Source organism: Oncorhynchus mykiss, chromosome 26, assembly GCF_013265735.2.
Source record: "Oncorhynchus mykiss isolate Arlee chromosome 26, USDA_OmykA_1.1, whole genome shotgun sequence".
Taxonomy (NCBI): domain Eukaryota; kingdom Metazoa; phylum Chordata; class Actinopteri; order Salmoniformes; family Salmonidae; genus Oncorhynchus; species Oncorhynchus mykiss.
In genome coordinates, this window is record NC_048590.1 from 14915824 (window position 1) to 14936670 (window position 20847).

Consider the following 20847-nt stretch of genomic DNA (forward strand, 5'->3'; position numbering starts at 1 on the left):
TCACTTCGACCTGAATTAAATTAAGGGATTCCTTTATCTGGCCCGGGTTACCCCGGTGCAAGGAGTTTAAACCGTGTGAAAAGTGATTGCATTCGTTTTGTGCAGCGTGCTGATTCCCTGCTTTCGCTCGATGACGTGCCAAGCCAACCAGACCCTGCGTTGTGCGCGCTGTGCGCATGCGTATTCATACAGCTCAGACGTTGGCGTCAGTCAGCACTAAAACACTATCCTGTTAGATTGCCCCGTCAACGGGTTGTGCCAAAGCTGTGTTCACCGCGTCTCGTTTCCTCTCCACAATACGAACACGGACGAAAAGAACACCATGTTATCCAGATTTAAAGACGCCACATTTCAGCAGTGAAAAGAGGAGGTAGAGACAGAGGGGAGTGAACTAACAAAATAGGTTAGAAAGGGACTCAGAGAAGAGAGAATCCCACCGACCATCTGCGTGAGGCGAGAGAGAGGAGGCCAACCGGAGAGCAGCAGCCGACTGGTCGGTGGAATAACCTACGGTTTCCGTTGATTTGAAACGATAATTTTGATTTGTATTTATTATTCTGTGAGACATATTACTAAATTCCAACAAAATGTCATCTTCTGGCAAAGACAACAGCGCACACTATATGAACTATGTGGGACCTTATCGTTTGGAAAAGACCCTCGGCAAAGGACAGACAGGTTAGTCCTTGTCGCTTGTCTAAAGGTGGATGATGTGAACGGACTGGTTTTCTTTTATGAGTTATGCTGACATGGGCTAGGACATATGGGCTACTCAGTAGGTTATTGTGGGTTTGGTGGATTTGATTTAGGGTGCATCACTGACGTGCGGGCTGGTTACTTCTAGTTCCCACGAATTGCCTTTGACTCATTGCATCAATCGGGGTTGGGACTGTGCACTTGAATGTTTTATGTGGATTATCCTAAAATTCTACTTCATAATAAAAGGGAATTAACTGGTCCGCCCTATAGCCTAGTCAGCTGGCTACAGTTGGGCTACATGTAGTCCACACGGCTTACGTGTGATTGTTGAAATATAATAATAATATCCCTTTAATCCTCATTGCCAGACAACGGGAAGATGGTATCGCAATGTTGTATGTTGTGGGTTTGTTACATTGTAGCGTGTCGCTGTCTTCGAACATGCACACGTTTGTCGTTCACAATGTTGCATTGGGGAAGCTTGCGCTGATATCTGCCAAATGAGATAGGGCAAGCTACTGCACTGCACAAGGCTGCTGTACCAGCGGTGTGGTTTCACTCAGTCCCTGCAATGACAAGCACTAGCACCTATCCGTGCAATTCCTGCTGCAATTACAAACACTTTTAATCCCAAACTACACGCATGGGATGAAATGTATTTTATTAACGAAATATTGACGTAGTCTAGTGATTTCCTGATACCCTATTTGTATCCGGCTAAAGCAGTTTTGATTCAAATAAATAGCCTATGCGGGAGGCATAGCATCCCCAAAACCACTAGGCAATGATGTGGGTACCACTGTCATGTGGGTACCACTGTCATAGGCTATAGGCTACTTTTGTGAAAGGTCTAATAAGAAAACAAGCTGTGTGTGCCTCCCCCCCATCATCTCTGATTCTCTTTTAGGCGCGCAATATCAAGTGCGCCTATAGAGTGGTCTCAATCAACTGATCCATAGCCTATTGGCTATAGGCTACAAAGTCCATGCTCAGAGAATCACAGAGCAAAGTTATATTTCTAAGATGGCTGCTGGGATGGTGTAAATAAAACAAGGCTGCATTACACACTGCAATGGATATTCCAACCCTGAGCTCTTGCTGATCCCCCAAAAATGTGTGTGCTGCCTAACCAATGCTGTACTGCGTAGGCCTACAGTGGCAGTTCAGGAGGAGAGTAAAATAATTATTTCGAAAATAATGATGGTCTAGTCCAAAAAATGCATTATCTTGCGTGCGGACTAGCTAATAGCTTATGTACTCATTAGTTTGAGAAGGAAAGGTGGACGATGAGGAGGACCGGAGGTCAAATTTGATAGCTTGCTACTACTATAATTGATTTTAATCAAAACGATATGTTTGTTGCCCATGTTGCATTTATCAGAATTATTGACCTCACAATAAACCAGATTTGAGTAACTTACATTGTGGTGCTGAAATTTGAAGCAGCAGTCACGGCAAAATGAATTGAAAATGGACAGCTCATGGTGCTGAAAGTAGGCAAAATCGAGTAGGCATAATTCATTTAAACCATCTTCAGTTATATTAGACTTTACTAACAACAAGAAAGCTTTGTATTTGAGCCTATTTCTTCCTATTCAATAAATGAGAGGTAGGCCTTCCTGCTTCACAGACGAAATTAGGCTGTAGGCTGCTATATACATAGAAATCTCGGCCAATTCCTCCACCCAGCATGCGGTCTTTAAATAGCCTACCTCTGTGTCAGTGAAGGGCTGTTAAGTTAAAACCTGGACTCGAATTGCGGGGGTATGAATGTACATCATAGACCTATCTTTTATTAAAGTAAACGGTGAAACGCGCAGGCCTACCCAATTGTTAGTTTTAAGATTTAGAGGAAGAAAAAATCAGTTTATATAAAGTGAACTATAAGAGCCGCTTTGTTCCACGATGCTTTACGCTAGAAACAAGCTGTAAAATACCCTGGAAAGACACTACTCTGATGCATATGGGGATAGCACTGTTTCATTTCGTTGACATTCCGAGGCTGCGCTACAACCTTCTACAGTCGCGGAGAAAAAATAAAATTTTCTTGGAAAGTAATCTAATTTTGTCACTATCTATTGATTAAGCTATTCACTCTCTGTACAATAGAATATGTTTAAACCCAGACAGCTTTTAAGGAAATACTTGTGACATTCTCTCGTTGAGTTAAGCCATGGAAGAAGGGTAGCAAGCGGTTAAATATTATATTTTCTGCGTCAGTAGGCCTACTGTCGTCTGGGGTGGAAAAGTAGGCCTAAGTTTTGAAAGGGCCATGCTCAGATTCCTAATGACATCTCAGATTTAATTATTTGTAAACAGGGACAGTTTCGTTGCAAACAAGACACACTGATTTGGCATTGGAGAAATAGAATTAGAATTGCATGAAATGTTTATAAAAGGCTATGTTTTTTTCTCAGACCTGCAAGTTAGATGATAGATTCATGCAATGTTTTTTTTTATAAAGGAGATCTTTCCACCCCTACGGTGGTCTGTGAACCCAAACCTTCGGCCTGCAGCCCGGTGCACGATCAATATTCCTGCGTTGCCATGTCATGCTTACAGGATGAAGAACAATTTCTTAAACGACAAATCCAAGGCTCTGGTCTATTCAAATAGGGAGGTTAAACTGTAAGGATGTTCTCTGCTATCCACATGATGTTTTAATGATTCAGGGTTTAGGTAAATATATATATTTTGCTTAAAGGTCAGAGTTTCTCCATTTAATCCTTATTATAAATAACGTTCACCCCCTTAATTATTTCCAATTTTGTCTTGGCCGCTTAATGTTGATTGAGGTTTTTATACTTACTTCTGGCTGGCCTTCATATGCATCCTTTGCACTAGGAACCCTGTCACGTTCTGTTAATTCAGTAACTAGTTAAAATCTATGTCAGCCACTTCCAGGATTATATAAAGGTGAGGGTGACATGGCTTGCATGTGTTGAAATGCGTTTATCAATATAGAACTCACGCATTAGGGTGTGCATACATACAGTAGCCTACTGTAACGCACAAACTGCAATTTTCACTCCAAAGTCACTGCTGTTTACAGTGCTATGGATGAGAGACAGGGACAGAGTCCTATATGACCATACAGGTTAGCGAGGTCACACAGCAACTGGAACCCGTACTCTGGTCTCATTACCATATTTATGTGAAGGCTTTATTCCCTGGAATCCTTGTATCACGGCTCAGGAGACGACCCATGTGCAAACAGTTTGAAGTAACAAACGTTTATTACAAAATCAGGGGGCAGGCAAATGACAGGCAGTTAGAGGAGTCAGTAATCCAGAGCAGAATCCGAAAGGTACAGAATGGCAGGCAGGCTCAGGGTCAGAGCAGGCAGAGGTCAGTAAATCAGGGCAGCATCACAAGGTACAGAACGACAGGCAGGCTCAGGGTCAGAGCAGGCAGAGGTCAGTAAATCAGGGCAGCATCACAAGGTACAGGATGACAGGCAGGCTCAGGGTCAGAGCAGTCAGAGGTCAGTAAATCAGGGCAGCATCACAAGGTACAGAACGACAGGCAGGATCAGGGCAGGCAGAATGGTCAAAACTGGGAAAACAGGGATAAAAGCGCTATATGATATAGGTTTAATCCTAGACACATGAAAGGAGGGATGTATACGGCGGGTACGGGGCAACAGAAGACAAACAGCAGATGGGCTAAGAATCTTGGAGATGGGGACATGGCCAATAAAACAGGGGGAACGTTTGCGGGACTCCACCCGGAGGGGCAGATCTTGAGTGTGCAGCCATAAATCAAATCAAATGTATTTATATAGCCCTTCGTACATCAGCTGATATCTCAAAGTGCTGTACAGAAACCCAGCCTAAAACCCCAAACAGCAAGCAATGCAGGTGTAGAAGCCATACCCTCTGCCCGAGACAATACCAGTGAGCCGGGTTCCGGTGGCGGTCCGCTTGTCGTCGATACCTGGAGGTGGTCTTGAGAAGAGACGACCGGGCTCTCTTCCAGGTACGGCGACAGCGGCGGACGAACATCTGGAATGAGGGTATGCCGACCTCTTGCTCCAGCAAGAGCGGGGGCTGAGCGGGGGCTATGAGTTGCTGGCTCCAGATGGTGGGATTGGCAGAGACAAGGCAGCGAAGAGTCGTTTTCAGGTTTTGATTGGCTCGCTCTGACTGGCCGTTAGACTGAGGATGGAACCCAGAGGACAGGCTGGCCGATGACCCAATGAGTGTGAAGAATGTCTTCCAGAGCTGGGATGAGACCATGTCCACCGGGAGTCCATGGATCCACCGGGAGTCCATGGAGGTTAGCTCGGGAAGAGGAATGGGTTGCTTTGGAAAACAGGTCCACTACTGTCAGGATGACAGTGTTGCCATCAGATGAGGGGAGATCCGTGACAAAGTCCATGGATATGTGAAACCAGGGGGACAGGAAGTGGTTGAAGGAGACCAGCTGGAGCTTGCCGAGGAGTCTTGTTCTGCTCACTGATCATGCAGATGGTGACGTCAGGGACCGTGGTAGGCCACCAAAAGGCCACCAATAGTATTGTCGCACAAAGGCCAGGGACCGATGGGAGCCCGGAGGGAGGGGTGGATAGCGTCAGGGGCAAACATCCAGTTATCTGGCCTCCCCTGGGGTTCGGGTGGGAATGCTGCACCTCACGGACCTGATTCTCAATTCCATCGCCAGACACGAGGTGGAGGCTCAGGGTTCAAGGGTGCAGCCGTGGGGCTATAGCGGTGTGACAGTGCATCCGCCTTGACATTCTTGGATCCCGGTCGGTAGGAGAGGGAGAAGTTAAATCGGGTGAAAAGCAGGGCCCACCTAGCTTGCCTGGAATTCAGACGTTTGGCGGTGTGGAGATATTCCAGGTTCCTGTGGTCCATCCACAAAATGAAAGGATGTTCCGCCCCCTCGAACCAGTGCCTCCACTCCTCCGGCGCCATCTTCACCGCAAGAAGCTCACAATTCCCCACATCGTAGTTCCTCTCCTTGGCTTTAAGACGATGGGCGAAGAAGGCGCAGGGATGTAACTTGAGGTCCAGAGCAGAACACTGGGACAGAACAGCCCCCACTCCGACGTCCGAAGCTTGGACCTCACGAACTGACGAACTGACGAGACAGGTCAGGATGCACCAATATGGGAGCTGTGGTGAAGCGCATTTGAGGTCCTGGAACACCTGGTCAGCAGCTCGGGACCACATGAATGGGAACTTGGGAGAGGTGAGAGCAGACAGGTGGGAAGCCAGGGTGCTTTAACCCTGGATAAAGCAGCGATAAAAGTTGTAAAATCCAAGGAAACATTGCAGCTGCACTGTGGGAGCATTAGTAAGACCAAATGGCATGACCAGATATTCGTAGTGACCGCTGGCTGTGTTGAAGGCAGTCTTCCACTCGTCCCCTTCCTGTATCCGCACCAGGTGGTATGCGTTCTGCAGGTCCAACTTGGAGATCATAGTTGCCCCCTTGAGCGTCTTGAAGACCGAGGCAATGAGTGGTAGCGGGTAGCGGTTCTTAACCATGATGTCATTGAGGTCATGGTAGTTGATGCACCGGGGCTGGGTTTTGTCTGTGCCGGCGGGGGAGGCAGAAGGATGGATACACACTGCAGCTAGGGAGTCCTCGATGTAGGTCTCCATAGACTTGGTCTCCGGTCCTGACAGAGAGTACAGTCGTCCCCGGGGTGGTGTGTGGTGCCTGGGAGAAGGTCGATCCTGCTGTCATAGGGTCGGTGCAGAGGAAGCGAAGGAGTCCGGGCCTTACTAAAAACCTCCTGGAGGTCCTGGTACTCTGCGGGAATGGCGGCGAGGTCCGTGGCAACTTCCGAGCCCACAGGAAGACGTCCTGGGGCAGGCAATGGCAATGGCTGTGGCAGAAAGGGCTCCAGCCCATGATGGCACCAGTAGTCCAGCCAATGAGGGGATTGTGTCGCTGGAGCCAAGAGAATCCCAATATCACAGGAACCTGAAGAGACGTAATAATTTGCTTGAATTGGATTGCCTCGCTGTGGTTCCCTGACACTCGTAGGTTGATGGGGGTGGTATTGTGGGTGACCCAGCCTATAGAGTGTCCGTCCAGCGCTCTAACGTCAATGGGAATGGAGAGGGGCTGAGTGGGGATGCCCAGCTCTGAAGCCAGGGTATCATCCAAAAGACTCTCATCGGCCCCAGAGTCGATGAGTACCTGGAGAGATTTCGACTGGTTCCCCCCCAGCAGGATGGCATGGAGAGGAGAGGGGGAGAGGAAAAGTTATCCATATGGCCCTCCAGAGTACTCCGGTGAGCCTGGTCTTTTAGTGGGCAAGAGGACACAAAATGACCATTAGTCCCGCAAGACAGGCAACTCTTCGTGTATAGCTTATGCAAACCTTCGGCTGGAGACAGGCTAGCTCTGCCTAGTTTCATCGGCTCGGGTAGAGGTGATTCGGCAAACTTCAAAGACTCTTGGGGGAACTCGGGTAGCCTCAGGTTCTCTCGGTACCAGAGACGTCGGGGACTTCCGGGAAGCCTCGGAGGCAAGATCAGTTGGTAGTACTCGGGCTGCTAGCTCGTCCTTAACTTCTTCTGATAATCCGTACAGGAACATGTTGAACAGCGATTCCGGGATCTGGCACTATCAGCTGCCAAAGTGCGGAAATCCACCGTATAGTCTGCCACACTGCGGGAGTCTTGCCGAAGCAACTTTCGGGCGTCTTGCCGAAGCAACTTTCGGGCAGCCTCTTTCCCAGACAATGGAGAATCGAAAACCTTTTTCACCTTTGCCACAAACTCCTCCAGACTGAAGCCGGCCGACTGTTGTTCTCACACTGCCATAGCCCAGGCGAGAGCCCTCCCGGATATCAGCGTGATGAGGTATACTATCTTCGAGCGGTTTGAGGGGAAGGAAGAGGGCTGCAGCTCGAAGATGAGAGAACACTGAGTGAGAAATGCCCGACAGATTCCCGACTCTCCAGCGAAGCTTTCTAGGGGATGTAAGCGTGGTTCTCGAGAACCGGCGTGGCCGGGGGAGCCGCACTGCTAACAGCCAGGTTACTGAGGGGCTGGGAGGTTACGATCGTAGTAGGCTGCCTGACAGACAACCTGCAGAATTGCTCCAGCAATGTGTTCAACGCGCGGTCATGGCGTTTGGCCAAGGTCTGGAACTCCTACATAAGACCACAAAGAATCTCCTCGTGCCTTCCAATGGCGGTTCCTTGGGAGGAGACAGCGTTGCGGAGCTGGTCCAAGTCTGGGGCCAGTTCGTACTATCACGGCTCAGGAGTAGACCCAGATGCAGACAGTTCGAAGTCGCAAAAGTTTATTACAAAAACAGAGGGCAGGCAAAAGCCAGGTCAAGGGCAGGCAGATGTCAATAATCCAGAGCAGAGTCCGAAAGGTACAGAACGGCAGGCTCAGGCTCAGGGTCAGGGCTGACAGAATGGTCAAAACCGTAAAAACAAGAAAACAGGGACTAGAAAAAAAACAGGATTATGGGAAAAATGCTGGTAGGCTTGACGAGACAAGACGAACTAGCAACAGACAAACAGAGAACACAGGTATAAATACACTGAGGATAATGGGGAAAATGGGCGATATCTGGAGGGGGGTGGAGACAAGCACAAAGATAGGTGAAACAGCTCAGGGTGTGACACCGTGGCTAGTTTTAGCGTTGGCTCTTGCACTGATTGTATTTGATTGGTCATGGAGAGCTGCTAGTGGCATTACATCATTCAATTCTCATATGAACACATCCATTCGGGTCACTTTCTGTACCTGTGTCCTTGTATACTATAGGTGCTCATAGGTGCTCAGTGTGCCAGGTAGCCTAGCGGTTAGAGCATTGGGCCAGTAACCAAAAGGTTGCTGGTTTAAATCCCTGAGCTGGCAAGGTGAAAAACCTGTCAATGTGCCCTTGAGCAAGGCACTTAACTGTAATTTGCTCCAGGGGCACCTTATTACTATGGCTGACCCAACTTCAACTATCCAGTTTATGTGACAATAAAACATATTTTATTTTATCCACTACAACCACCTCCCCACCACCCTGCTCTCTAGCCTGGGTAAGCGACATCCCAGCTTCCCTTAGCTGTCCAACATCGACAAACTCCGTTACCAACCCCACCCCTCTCAACCATTCTTTTCTCCCCACCACCCTGTTCTTTTGGTAAAAGGCATGCCACGTATGTTTGAGCTTGTGTCATCTGTTTCCCCCTGTCCCCCCAGAGCTCCAGTGTCCACTCCAACTATGACTCCACGTCCTGAAATGAATCTAAAGTGGAGCTGGGCTACAAGCAGAAACGCCGCTGAATGACTCTGTGTGTGTGTGTTTGTGTGTGACTGTGCACATGTCTTCACATGAGACATGACAGAGAGTTTGTGTGTATATATTTAAACCATTGACAATGTGTGCTATTATTTCTTATTTTGTGTGCACATGCGCGTGTGTGTGTGCGAGCATGTGTGTGTGTGTTGTGCTGGCTCCAGCTTGACTGTGAGGCTGACTGAGGTTGTTGATGGCTGTTATTATGAATAGACTTCCCCTGTGCTGCGTCTGCAGAGAGGACAGAGAAGCCCATATGTCATCACACCAGGAGCTTAGGCAGGGGGAGAGACGTGCGTTTGTGCGTGCTTGTGTGTGTGTCTGTTTGTGTGCGTGCGCGTATCACCCCCAAGGGGCCAGGATTTAAAGAGGAAACCTTGTAGCCTAATTCCATTTTCTACCTCAAATGAGAAACACAGCACCTCTCCTACCCTCCTATAAGATTACTCTGATTGATATTGAGATCATCCAATAGGTGCCTATATCATTGTTCAACCTACACACAATGGTTTCTTATTAAAGCAAGGACTCAATCCAAGGTTGTAATGCATTCAAATATACATCATGGCAAACAATAACTTCTTTGTTTATTGTGCTGCTCCTAAATTAGCAACGTTGAGTGGTTAATATGAATGGCAGGTTTTGGATGGGAATGTTGTGTCATTTTTCTACAGGGGCCAAACTGGAGGCGTTTTGCCAAGAAGAGCTGTCTTGCTGTCTGTGTGTTTTCATCTGTAAGAGTTGGAGCCCCCTTTTACGCAGGCTTTCCAGCCTCAAATTTGGTCCTCATCTGCTAAGTGTCCAGCAGTGTGTGTGTGTGTGTGTGTGTGTGTGTGTGTGTGTGTGTGTGTGTGTGTGCGTGTGTGTGTGTGTGTCGGGCAGCAGCAGTGGGGATGGTTGTCATGGTTTCATCTCTCCTCTGACAATGGCCATGCTTTCCATCCTGGGGATCACAGCAAGACTGCAGCCGCCAAGCTTTTTATATCCCCCTCTCCTCCCCTCCCCTCCCCTCCCCCTCTCTCCTTTTCTCCCACCCACCCTTACCCCCTCTTTCTTGCCTTTGCTTGCCATTGCTCCCCTCTCCCACACTCTAACACTACCCCCTCTCTCTTCATCTCTTCTCTCACTCTCTTATGGCCTCTCTCTCTCTCCATTCTTGTCTCTTCCACACTCTAACACTACCCTTCTTCTCTTCTCTCCATGGCCTACTTCCAAACTCCCCTCCCCTTCCCTCTTTCCTCTCTAGCCTCTATAGTGTTTCTTTCAGAAGCTAAGTGATCTCTAGTGGATGTATTGGCCATCTCCAGTTGTGTTGTGGGACGTAACAATGAGACATTGGCTTCTCCTGTATGTGAGGGCATCGTGAAGTGTCTATGGAGAGGTTGGATTGGGACTGGGCATATATTTATCACTTTCTGTGGATCACTCTGTGCTCATAAGACAGACTGCAATTTACCCATGGATGCTCCTAAAGACTAAAGGGACCCAGGGGAGAGAGGGGATCCTCTGCCCAGATGGCTGTGTTTGGGTTCCCTGAGATACAGCTTCATTTTCAGCTGGCTGCAGAGGTGTGTAATGTCCCCTGCTCTCGAGGTGTGTGTGTGTGTGTGTGTGTGTGTGTGCGTATTACGAAAGGGACTGTATCTCTGAATCGTATTTATTTCTGCCTGTGTACTGTGCGGAACAATAATACCAAAAACTTCAACACAAGTTAATTGGTTTAAATTGGGAGCCCTCTTTTTGTACTGTGGTGATGGGTCAGTTTTATGAGATAATATTGCAAGGATTTAACTGTTTTATGCAGAAATAGTGCGGTGATTGTTAAAACATGCAAGCCCTCGCATAACATGCAGGGAATCGCGGAATCGCGGAATCCTGGAGGGACTACCTTTTGGCAAGGACAGGGTTAATAATATAAATGATTGGTTTTGTACTTCTCTCTCAGTGAAGGGGGCTGGTTTCCACGGTAACCCGGGGAATGCTCTCCCTCTCCTTGTTGGTTGGATTGTTGGATATACTGTATATGTGCCGTAGGTTTGTCTCTCTCTCTCTCTCTCTCTCTGCGGCCCTTGCATTTCTCTCAACTCTGCCTGAGGGGCTTGCCTGAGCTATGTGTCCCTGATTTAGCCCACTGCAGTGAAAGGTTTCACAGAATCTCCACCAACACGCACACACGCACGCACGCACACACACACACACACACACACACACACACACACACACACACACACACACACACACACACACACACACACACACACACACACACACACACACACACACACACACACACACACACACACACACACACACACACACACCTCAGATAGGAAGGCAGGGTAAGTCCTATTTCTAATTCCAGTCTTTTTCAATGGATCATTCATTTTGGTTCAGGCTGATGATTAGATCTCACTAACCCAAGGAGATAATGCCAATTTTTCAGCCATATTATCTTCTTCCTCCGGTCCTTTTCTATAAAACAGATTCAAAGATAAGACCCCACCATCCTCTCCTATCTTTAACCTTTGGCTTCAAGAGGAGGGAGGCTGAGAGAGAGGGGAAAGAGATAGAGATGATCTTAGGAAAATCATGTGCTCTTCCATACCCTGAAGGGATTGATCATGAGCGTTGATTCTTGAGGGCATGGATGGAGGGTGGAGAGAGAACATGAGTGTGTGTAGATTGGAGTCAATACAGAGACCTCTGTTAGTGTGACCAGGAGTTGGAACGTGGAACAGGACAACATCAAACCGTCTCTTTTAATATCATGCATTTCCTCTATTTGTGGTGAAATACAGTGTTCATAAACTCAGCAAAAAAAGATATGTCCTCTCTCTGTCAACTCTGTTGACTTTCATCAAACTTAACATGTGTAAGTATTTGTATGAACATAAGATTCAACAACTGAACAAGTTCCACAGACATGTGACTAACAGAAATGGAATAATGTGTCACTGAACAAAGGGGGGGGGGGTGGGTCAAAATCAAAAGTAACAGTCAGTATCTGGTGTGGCCACCAGCTGCATTAAGTACTGCAGTGCATCTCCTCCTCATGGACTGCACCAGGTTTTCCAGTTCTTGCTGTGAGATGTTACCCCACTCTTCCACCAAGCCACCTGCAAGTTCCCGGACATTTCTGGGGGGAATGGAGGCCTCACCCTCCAATCCAACAGGTCCCAGATGTGCTCAATGGGATTGAGATTCGGGCTCTTCGCTGGCCATGGCAGAACACTGACATTCCTGTCTTGCAGGAAATCACACACAGAACGAGCAGTATGGCTGGTGGCATTGTCATGCTGGAGGGTCATGTCAGGATGAGCCTGCAGGAAGGGTACCACTTGAGGGAGGAGGATGTCTTCCCTGTAACGCACAGTGTTGAGATTGCCTGCAATGACATCAAGCTCAGTCCGATGATGCTGTGAGACACACCGCCCCAGACCATGACGGACCCTCCACCTCCAAATCGATCCCGCTCCAGAGTACAGGCCTCAGTGTAATGCTCATTCTTTTCACGATAAATGCAAATCCGACCATCACCCCTGGTGAGACAAAACCGCGACTCTTCAGTGAAGAGCACTTTTTGCCAGTCCGTCTGGTCCAGCGACAGTGGGTTTGTGCCCATAGACGACATTGTTGCTGGTGATGTCTGGTGAGGACCTGCCTTACAACAGGCCTACAAGCCCTCAGTCCAGCCTCTCTCAGCCTATTGCCGACCGTCTGAGCTCTGATGGAGGGATTGTGCGTTCCTGGCATAACTCAGGAAATTGTTGTTGCCATCCTGAACCTGTCCCGCAGGTGTGATGTTCGGATGTACCGATCCTGTGCAGGTGCTGTTACACGTGGTCTGCCACTGCGAGGACGATCACCTGTCCGCCGTGCCTCCCTGTAGTGCTGCTTTAGGCGTCTCAGAGAACGGACATTGCAATTTATTTCCCTGGCCACATCTGCAGTCCTCATGCCTCCTTGCAGCATGCCTAAGGCACGTTCATGCAGATGAGCAGGGACCCTGGGCATCTTTCTTTTTGCGTTTTTCAGAGTCAGTAGAAAGGCCTCTTTAGTGTCCTAAGTTTTCATAACTGTGACCTTAATTGCCTGCCGTCTGTAAGCTGTTAGTGTCTTAACGACCGTTCCACAGGTGCATGTTCATTAATTGTTTATGGTTCGTTGAACAAGCATGGGAAACAGTGTTTAAACCCTTTACAATGAAGATCTGTGAAGTTATTTGGATTTTTACGAATTATCTTTGAAAGACAGGGTCCTGAAAAAGTGACGTTTCCTTTTTTTGCTGAGTGCATTAGGACATCCTCATTCTCATCAGGACATGTCAGTCTCTGGTTGTGGTGAGGTCTCTGTGGTGAGAATTAGAATTACCGGCGGAAATATTTTCCTTGCATTGTACTGTACAATGGATGGTTTGGAATGGCTTGTGAAAGCCGCAACCCTCTGGTAAGTTTATGGTAATGAACCACATATGTCTAGGTTTATGATTAACATTCACAACTTGTGGTGTGTTTGTGTGCGTGTGCATGTGTGTATGTGTCATTCTCAGATTGTTACAGAGGTTGTTGTTAGATCTGCAAAGATGTATGACGCAAGAAAAAACTGCTCTCAACACTTGAGACATCTATGAAATCCTGGGAACGGAAAAGAACAAAGGGTGCTTATCATCTCTCCAGCAAGACGGAGAGATGTTATTAGTTTGATTCAATTCCCCCCCCCCCCCCCCCCCCCACACACACACACACACACCCACACGTTAGTCCCCATTCAAAATCCAATTTTCCCTACCCCCTAACCATAAACCTAACCCTAAACCGTACTCTTACCCTTACCCTAACCTTAACCCTAACCCTAACCTTAACCCAAAAATCTAACCTTAACCGTAACCCTAAACCGATCCCTAGCTCCTAACCCTAACCCTAACCCTAACCATAAAACTAGCCCTAGCTCCTAACCCTAACCATAAAACTAGCCCTAGCTCCTAACGCTAACCCTTAACGTGATTCTAACCGTAACACTAATTCTAACCTTAACCCTAAACCCCCTAGAAATAGCATTTGACACGTCCACACACACACACACACACACACACACACACACACACACACCCTCAGCTAGCACAATCATTGCAGTCAGGTCTTGCTTGCCATTCTCTTGCCCATGGCATTCCCTCAGCTTCCCTAGGTGCTACTTAGCACACACTCCCTGAAATATTCAGGGTGTGTGAAGGAGTGTGTTGCCTCTTACCCTCAACGGTGGTATTCTTCACTCTTGGTCCTGGATGGCTGCATTGTCTGCAGGCTTTCATAATCCAGCACTAACACTCCTGATTTATCTAACCATGAGCTTGATGTGTTTATTAGAAGTGCTATTAAGTAAGTGTGTGAGCAAAAACTTTCCAGAAACCACCCATCAAACTCAGTGGGCAAAGGCTGTTTGATGGCCACTCTATCTTTACCAGGTACTTGCATTTGACCATATATACCTGCACTATATAGGAAATGAGCTATCATTGTGTGTGTGTGTGTGTGTGTGTGTGTGTGTGTGTGTGTGTGTGTGTGTGTGTGTGTGTGTGTGTGCGCCCGTGTGCTTCTCCGAATAGAACCTGACAGGACTTCTGTCAGCTCCCTGGAGATTCCACTCCTCTCTTCTCCTCCGCACTTCTCCTCTCCTGTGTTTGAGGTTCATTACCTCTCCTGTCATTTATGTACGGGCATGTGTGCTGTATTTATCTTGGGTCAATTGTCTTTATTACCTGCTAGTCAGAGGTTTAATCGACTCCGCAGCACTGCAGAGCCGTGTGCACAGCCTATTAATGATGGCCCCAGTGTGTTGGACACGTGTGTGTGCATTCGTTTGCCTGTGAGTTTCTGTGTCTGTGGGCATTTGTTAGCATGTGTGAGCGTGACTGTGTGTGTGTGCACTTGTTAAACGTGTGAAACGTGTGTAGCCTACGTGTGTATGTGCATTCCGTTATGTGTGTGTGTGTGTGTGTGTGTGTGTTTTTCTTTGTGTGTGCGCCTGCATAGGTCTGTGTGCATTCATTTACAGTACCCTCGTTCATGAATGACTTAGTATTCACAGTATGCTGTGTTGTCAATGACCTTCATAGGTTTCTGTAGGAGCCAGATGAACTTAAGAGGATCAGGTGTAGGTAACTGCAGCACAAGGCTCTGTCCATGTTAATCATTGACACTGCTTCTGTACGTGAAAAAGACTGCTCTGCCAATGAGTAATATGGAGAGGTACTCACCCTGCTAGCAATTAAGGTCACTTGCTGGTTGTTGGTGTGAAACTACTGTACTGTAAAGGAAGTTTGTTTTTAGGTAGTTTTTAGCTAGCTACTATGCTACTCATAACCTGTTAGCATTGCAGTAGACTTTCATGTGTTAGCCGTAGTATCCCTAGCTGATGCTAGCTTCGTAGTCTCCCGATTTGGCAAACGCCTGCCTGACACAGGGTTATCAGGCGTTCTCCACTCTAATCCATTCCACCCTGTCAGGCCTGATAGCCCAGGCCATCCACCGTTAACACAGATAGCTAACAGCCAATAGTCCATCCACTGCTAACACAGATAGCTAACAGTACCTCCACGTCTAATACAGAAAGCCCATCCAGGGCTAATACAGCCACGTTTAACTTGGACCAATTGAAAGGCTCAATCAATAGCTGTTAATCAAATGGGTTATGGCTTCAGATAAGCTTCTTATGGCTCTGCAGACTCCTTCCCTCAGCCAAAAACATAATGAAATTGAGCACAAATCCTCCTAGGCCCTCCCTCTGCTCTCTCTCTCTCTCTCTTGCTCTCTCTCTCTCTCTGTTCCCTCTCTCTGCTCCTTCACTCAAGCTCCTCTCCGTCCATTCTCTCTTCACTCCCTCCTGTCTCTATCTCTTCGTTTGGGTACTCATCCCATTCCAAAAGCAATCTGGACTTTTCCCCCCGAGTCAGCACTTGTGCTGTCCAAGAGCAGAGTCAAGCGGGCGGGGAAATTATAATTTGAAGAGCTGCTTTACCTCTCTCACTCTCTCGTTCTCTCTGATCCACACCACACACCCAAGTAAATTTCTTAGCGCTTTGGATTTTTTTGTCATCACCATCTCGTATGTAGGCTACTAGCTACACGGCCTGATTCTTGCCTCCTCTTTTGAAAAGGGCATGATCATTTGTCCTCTACAGCAGCTTGGGCATCATGTCACATCAACCATAGCATTTAGCTAACACAAAAGGAGAGCTAGTATTTCCATAGAGGTCAATAGAGATGGAAACAATTATTTTTATTTACATAATTGAATGGAGAGCTATCTATGCCATTTGAAATGGATAAGGGAAAAAAGTCACTTTTTTACATTAACTATTGAATGGATAGACAAGTTAGCCTCCACACAAGGCCTAAGCCTTGCTAAGCCCAGAAGCATTAAGATGAAGTTGCCCATAGACACTGATCTAAGGTCAGTTTAGCATTAACCCCCAATGGTTACACTTAGCATTTCTGGGTGGGTAAGCTGATCTGTGCCGTAGGGCAAGTACTACCCAGAGCCAGTCAGAACTGTGAGCTCTCTTTGCTCTACCAGGACTCACACACTAAAGCTGAGTCGTCCACACAGATGGCCTGTGTTCTGTGCGCTGGAGCGACCCCTGCCTGCCTGCCTGCCTCGGCATAGGCGTCCTCCCAGATGGCCCGTGTGCAGCCGCATGTGCGGAGACGGAGACCCGTGGCCCGAGCACAAACATCCAATCATGTGGCATACTCAGATTAGGGGGCGGGTGGCGAGGCGTGAGAATCACCATTATGCCCACTTTACTGGTAATGGTGACAGGTACCACTGCTACCAGGCAGATTCACTGGACGTGTGTGTGTGTGTGTGTGTTGTGTGTTGGTGTGTGTGTGTGTGTGCAATATGTCTCCATAACCGCACAAACCATGACCACACACAGAGAGTGTGTCCTGTAGCGCAGTGTTCCCAGGGAGTGTAGAAGTATGAGAGCTGTAACCTGAAGTCTGTAGTGTGAGTGGAGCAATGGGCTTCAGTGCTGCATGCTGCATTACAGCAGTTGCTGCAGAGTCTCTGCGGGCACACACACACCAGCCAAACCACCCTCTGCATAGCAACAACATCACTTCATAGTAGTCTTACTATGTGTGTGTGTATGATACATTTGACACGCTGTATCCTCTTTGCAGATTTCCTGTGATCTGGATGCATGGTATTATGCATCAGTGTGTATATCCCTGTTGCCTGTCTATATGCCTGTCTATATGGCCCAGAAACACAGCTAGGGCATTAGTCTCCTCAACACTCTACACCCTTTGTCATGTCACACAGGAAAAGGGGACTTATTTGTGGGCCTATTCTTTGTGTTGCCCCATGTAACCATGGTTACTACACTAAATGCAAGTGTGTGTGTGTTTGTGTACTTGCGTGCATACGTGTGTTTGTGGGTATGCATGTGTGTGTGAGAAATGCAAAGACAATGGCAGCTTATCAACACTGGCTAGTGACAGAGGATATTAAAGAAGACTCCTCTTCACACACTACATAGGAATATATCCGCATTGTGATTCCCTCTGCATATTATAGGCTAAGTGAACCAGCAGCACAGATAACCCAGCACATAAGCACTTTGTGCATACTGTGGATGTATTCTGCTTGCTACTACATACAGTACCAGTCAAAAGTTTGGACACACCTACTCATTCAATGATTTTTCATTATTTTTACCATTTTCTACATTGTAGTGAAGAAATCAAAACTATGAAATAACAAATATGGAATCATGTAGTAACCAAAAAAGAGTTAAACACATCCAAATATATTTAAGATTTTAGATTCTTCAAGGTAGCCACCCTTTGCCTTGATGACAACTTTGCCTACTCTTGGCATTCTCTCAACCGAATTCACCTGGAATGCTTTTCCAACAGTCTTGAAGGAGTTCCCACATATGCTTAAACTTTTTCCAGGTTAAAGCTGGAATGCTTAATTTTGACCAACAACCTGGATTCAGTCCTATGTAGCAAAATTTGAAATATTTTTTTTTACATTGGTTCCTCTCTAGCTTTCTTCCTAGGTTTTGGCCTTTCTAGGGAGTTTTTCCTAGCCACCGTGCTTCTACACCTGCATTGCTTGCTGTTTGGGGTTTTAGGCTGGGTTTCTGTACAGCGCTTTGAGATATCAGCTGATGTACGAAGGGCTATAAATATACATTTGATTTGATTTTGATTTGATAAAAGTAGAGACTCAGAGCTAGAAAATAATGGGAAAGTAATTCTGCTTTGAAAGTTGATACACTTTTGAAAAAAAATTGCCCTTGAATGTTTTGGTACACCGACTGAAGAGCTCTTCTTTGTCTACACCAATTCAGCATCGTTCACACCCTCCTTACCCTTAGCCCCACCCATCTCTTTGAGGATTCACGTGTGAGGCTATGTACTAAACAGAGTGAGTAGTGTAGTAAACAGCAAAATATTTCAAGACTAAAAGTGGTAAGAAGTACGAGCCTACAATAAGGAAAAACTCCAGGTAAAAATACACTTTATCTAGTCCTTGGCCTAATATCCTAATCTGACTTTGGTGCAGGTCATGTTTTTCTTCACATTACCTTCTCTGCTAAACACATTATATCAAATCTATGTTTATTTGTCACTGAAGAGTATGCTTGCAATGAAAATGACTTTTTGACAAAATTACAAACGTATAATATCTGAAAATGTAGCTAGACTCTTACCCATATAGCTTGATGAACGCTTCACGGCAGACTGCAACAATTTAACTCAGTTTTGTTTGTAGCTACATCTTGTTTGGCCAGCGTTGTGTCAAGTCATTCCAGTTCACACTGATCATGGTGTGTGCAGAAAGTAACCCATCACACAACATTTTTCTAATGTTATATCTTTCAAAAAAGCTGCGGTAGATAGGATTATCAATTCATATTCTGAGCAGCTCACGTTATAGACAGAAGAATGCTACATGGAAGACCAATCCAAACTCATCTCCCGGCATGACCATTATCTCAACAAATCATGGCTAGCAGGAAGGTTCCTGATTTTTTCCGTAATTTAACAATCATATTCGTATTTACAGATGGAAAACAAGTCTGTTATTAAGGCACATTAAAGTTCATGTTCCATTTCTGTCAGAAAACGCATTTTGATCAAAAAAATGACATTCAAATGCCTCTTCTGTGAAGTTGTGGCCTGCGACTTACGCATAGCTCCATGAAACAGGTCACAATTGGTGAAACTGCCACATCTGGATATTACAACAACAAAGAAGTTACTGCAAACAATGAACTTCGTGATTTTGGCAATTCATCTCTTTATCTTCTTCCCCAAAGTCATATGAACTAATGGTTCCCATGTATGTCTCTGCAGCCAGTACGAAATAAGTTAGAGGTAGTTTTGCACGCCAATGCTAACTGGAGTTAGCACAGTGACTGGATGCCTATGGTATCTACTAGCATGCTAGCAGTTACCATAGACGTCCAGTAATTGTGCTAATGCTAGTTAAAAATTGCACTAAAGCTAGTTAGAAACTTCCTTCAAACTGCACGCAGAGACATAAAAGGGTATCCATGAGTTCATCTGACTCTGGGGAAGGAGATAAAGTCATAAATCCTGAGTCCGCAATGGCAATACTTTGAGAAGTTAGATGAGAAGGAAATGCAAACTTTGCGAGGTGGAATTGCGAGGTGGATGCTTAAACATCTGAAAGGGATGCACTGTGAGACTCAAACCTTGCAGCTGCAATTTGAATTCACACAGCTAACGGAAAACGTATAATAAAATTGCCCTTTTAAACATTGTGATTTGTTTTGATCCATTTGTCACATCCCCCCACATTCCCCCTTGGACAGCGTTCCACGAGTGATAGAGCAGCAGAATATGTACTGTATTTTTTTTTTACCACGCTGTCGGAGGCTCCTCCTTCGTTTCTCGTCCGTTTCAACCAAAAAATTAATATAGCTGTGAGCAGCAATGAACAGGGTTCACAGGATGACAGAAAAGACACAAGATCAGTTGGATAACAACCCTTTTTTTTTGTACTACGCCCCTCGCGCCCCACATAACCACAAACGACTTCAATGATGGCAGTCTCAGGCTAAAGTATGTAGCGAACAACAGAGCAGCGGAATAATTTAGTGTGAGTCATCAGGCTAACTGTGAAGTGGATTTACAGTGGTTTAAAATGGACAAGTAAAATCTGATTTGTCAATAACTCAGCCATCTTTTGACCAATCTCTTAGCTTTTCTCAAACTAAGTTAAGACAAGTACCTTGGGCCTACACTGTAATTTGGTGTTTTTAGCATATTTTGGTATATTAGTGTATGTTCAGAATCTACAGTACTTGTATAGTTTGGTCATCTTTGAATGCATCAATGTTATTTTCCACAAACTCTTTAGGGAGTCCAAAGACCCAATTTTGGAGCGAATCTGACTTTTAGTCCTGGAGAACAAGATTTTTTAATGATTATTATAATCATTAGCGTTACATAGTAAAAAAAAATATTAATTGTTAATAGTTTCCTTATGTGTTAAGATATCAATGCCAACTTAACATTGTTCATCATGGTAATGTCTTTGATGACCCCCAACAAGTTTCAAGGTGATAGACCATTGTGAAGTGGATGTACAAATGATTTCAATGGACCTGTAAAATCTGATTTCCTGATTAGTCAATTACTCAGCCATCTCTTAACCAATCTTTTATATTTTTTTCCCTAAGTTAAGAGATGTTAAGAGGTGTCATTGTACGCTGATGATTCATGTTGTCATGTTTTTAAAACCAGAATTAGAATCTCTCCAATCTCTCATAGAGGATCTTGATACTTTTGCTATCCTCTCTGGATTAAAACCACATTTTGATAAGATATTACATAT

At 46.0% G+C, this 20847-nt stretch overlaps 1 protein-coding gene across 6 annotated transcripts in view; it reads left to right on the forward strand.

Moving 5' to 3' along the window:
- Positions 1-210: 210 nt before the first annotated feature.
- The window catches only part of LOC110506278 (serine/threonine-protein kinase BRSK2), a 169069-nt gene continuing 148432 nt past the window's right edge, over positions 211-20847 (forward strand). For all 6 annotated transcript variants that reach the window (XM_036963397.1, XM_036963398.1, XM_036963400.1 and 3 more), the window contains exon 1: positions 211-678. In XM_036963397.1, coding sequence (XP_036819292.1) covers positions 588-678 — 91 coding nt within the window. In that variant the 5' untranslated portion in view covers positions 211-587. The remainder of the gene's footprint in view (positions 679-20847) is intronic.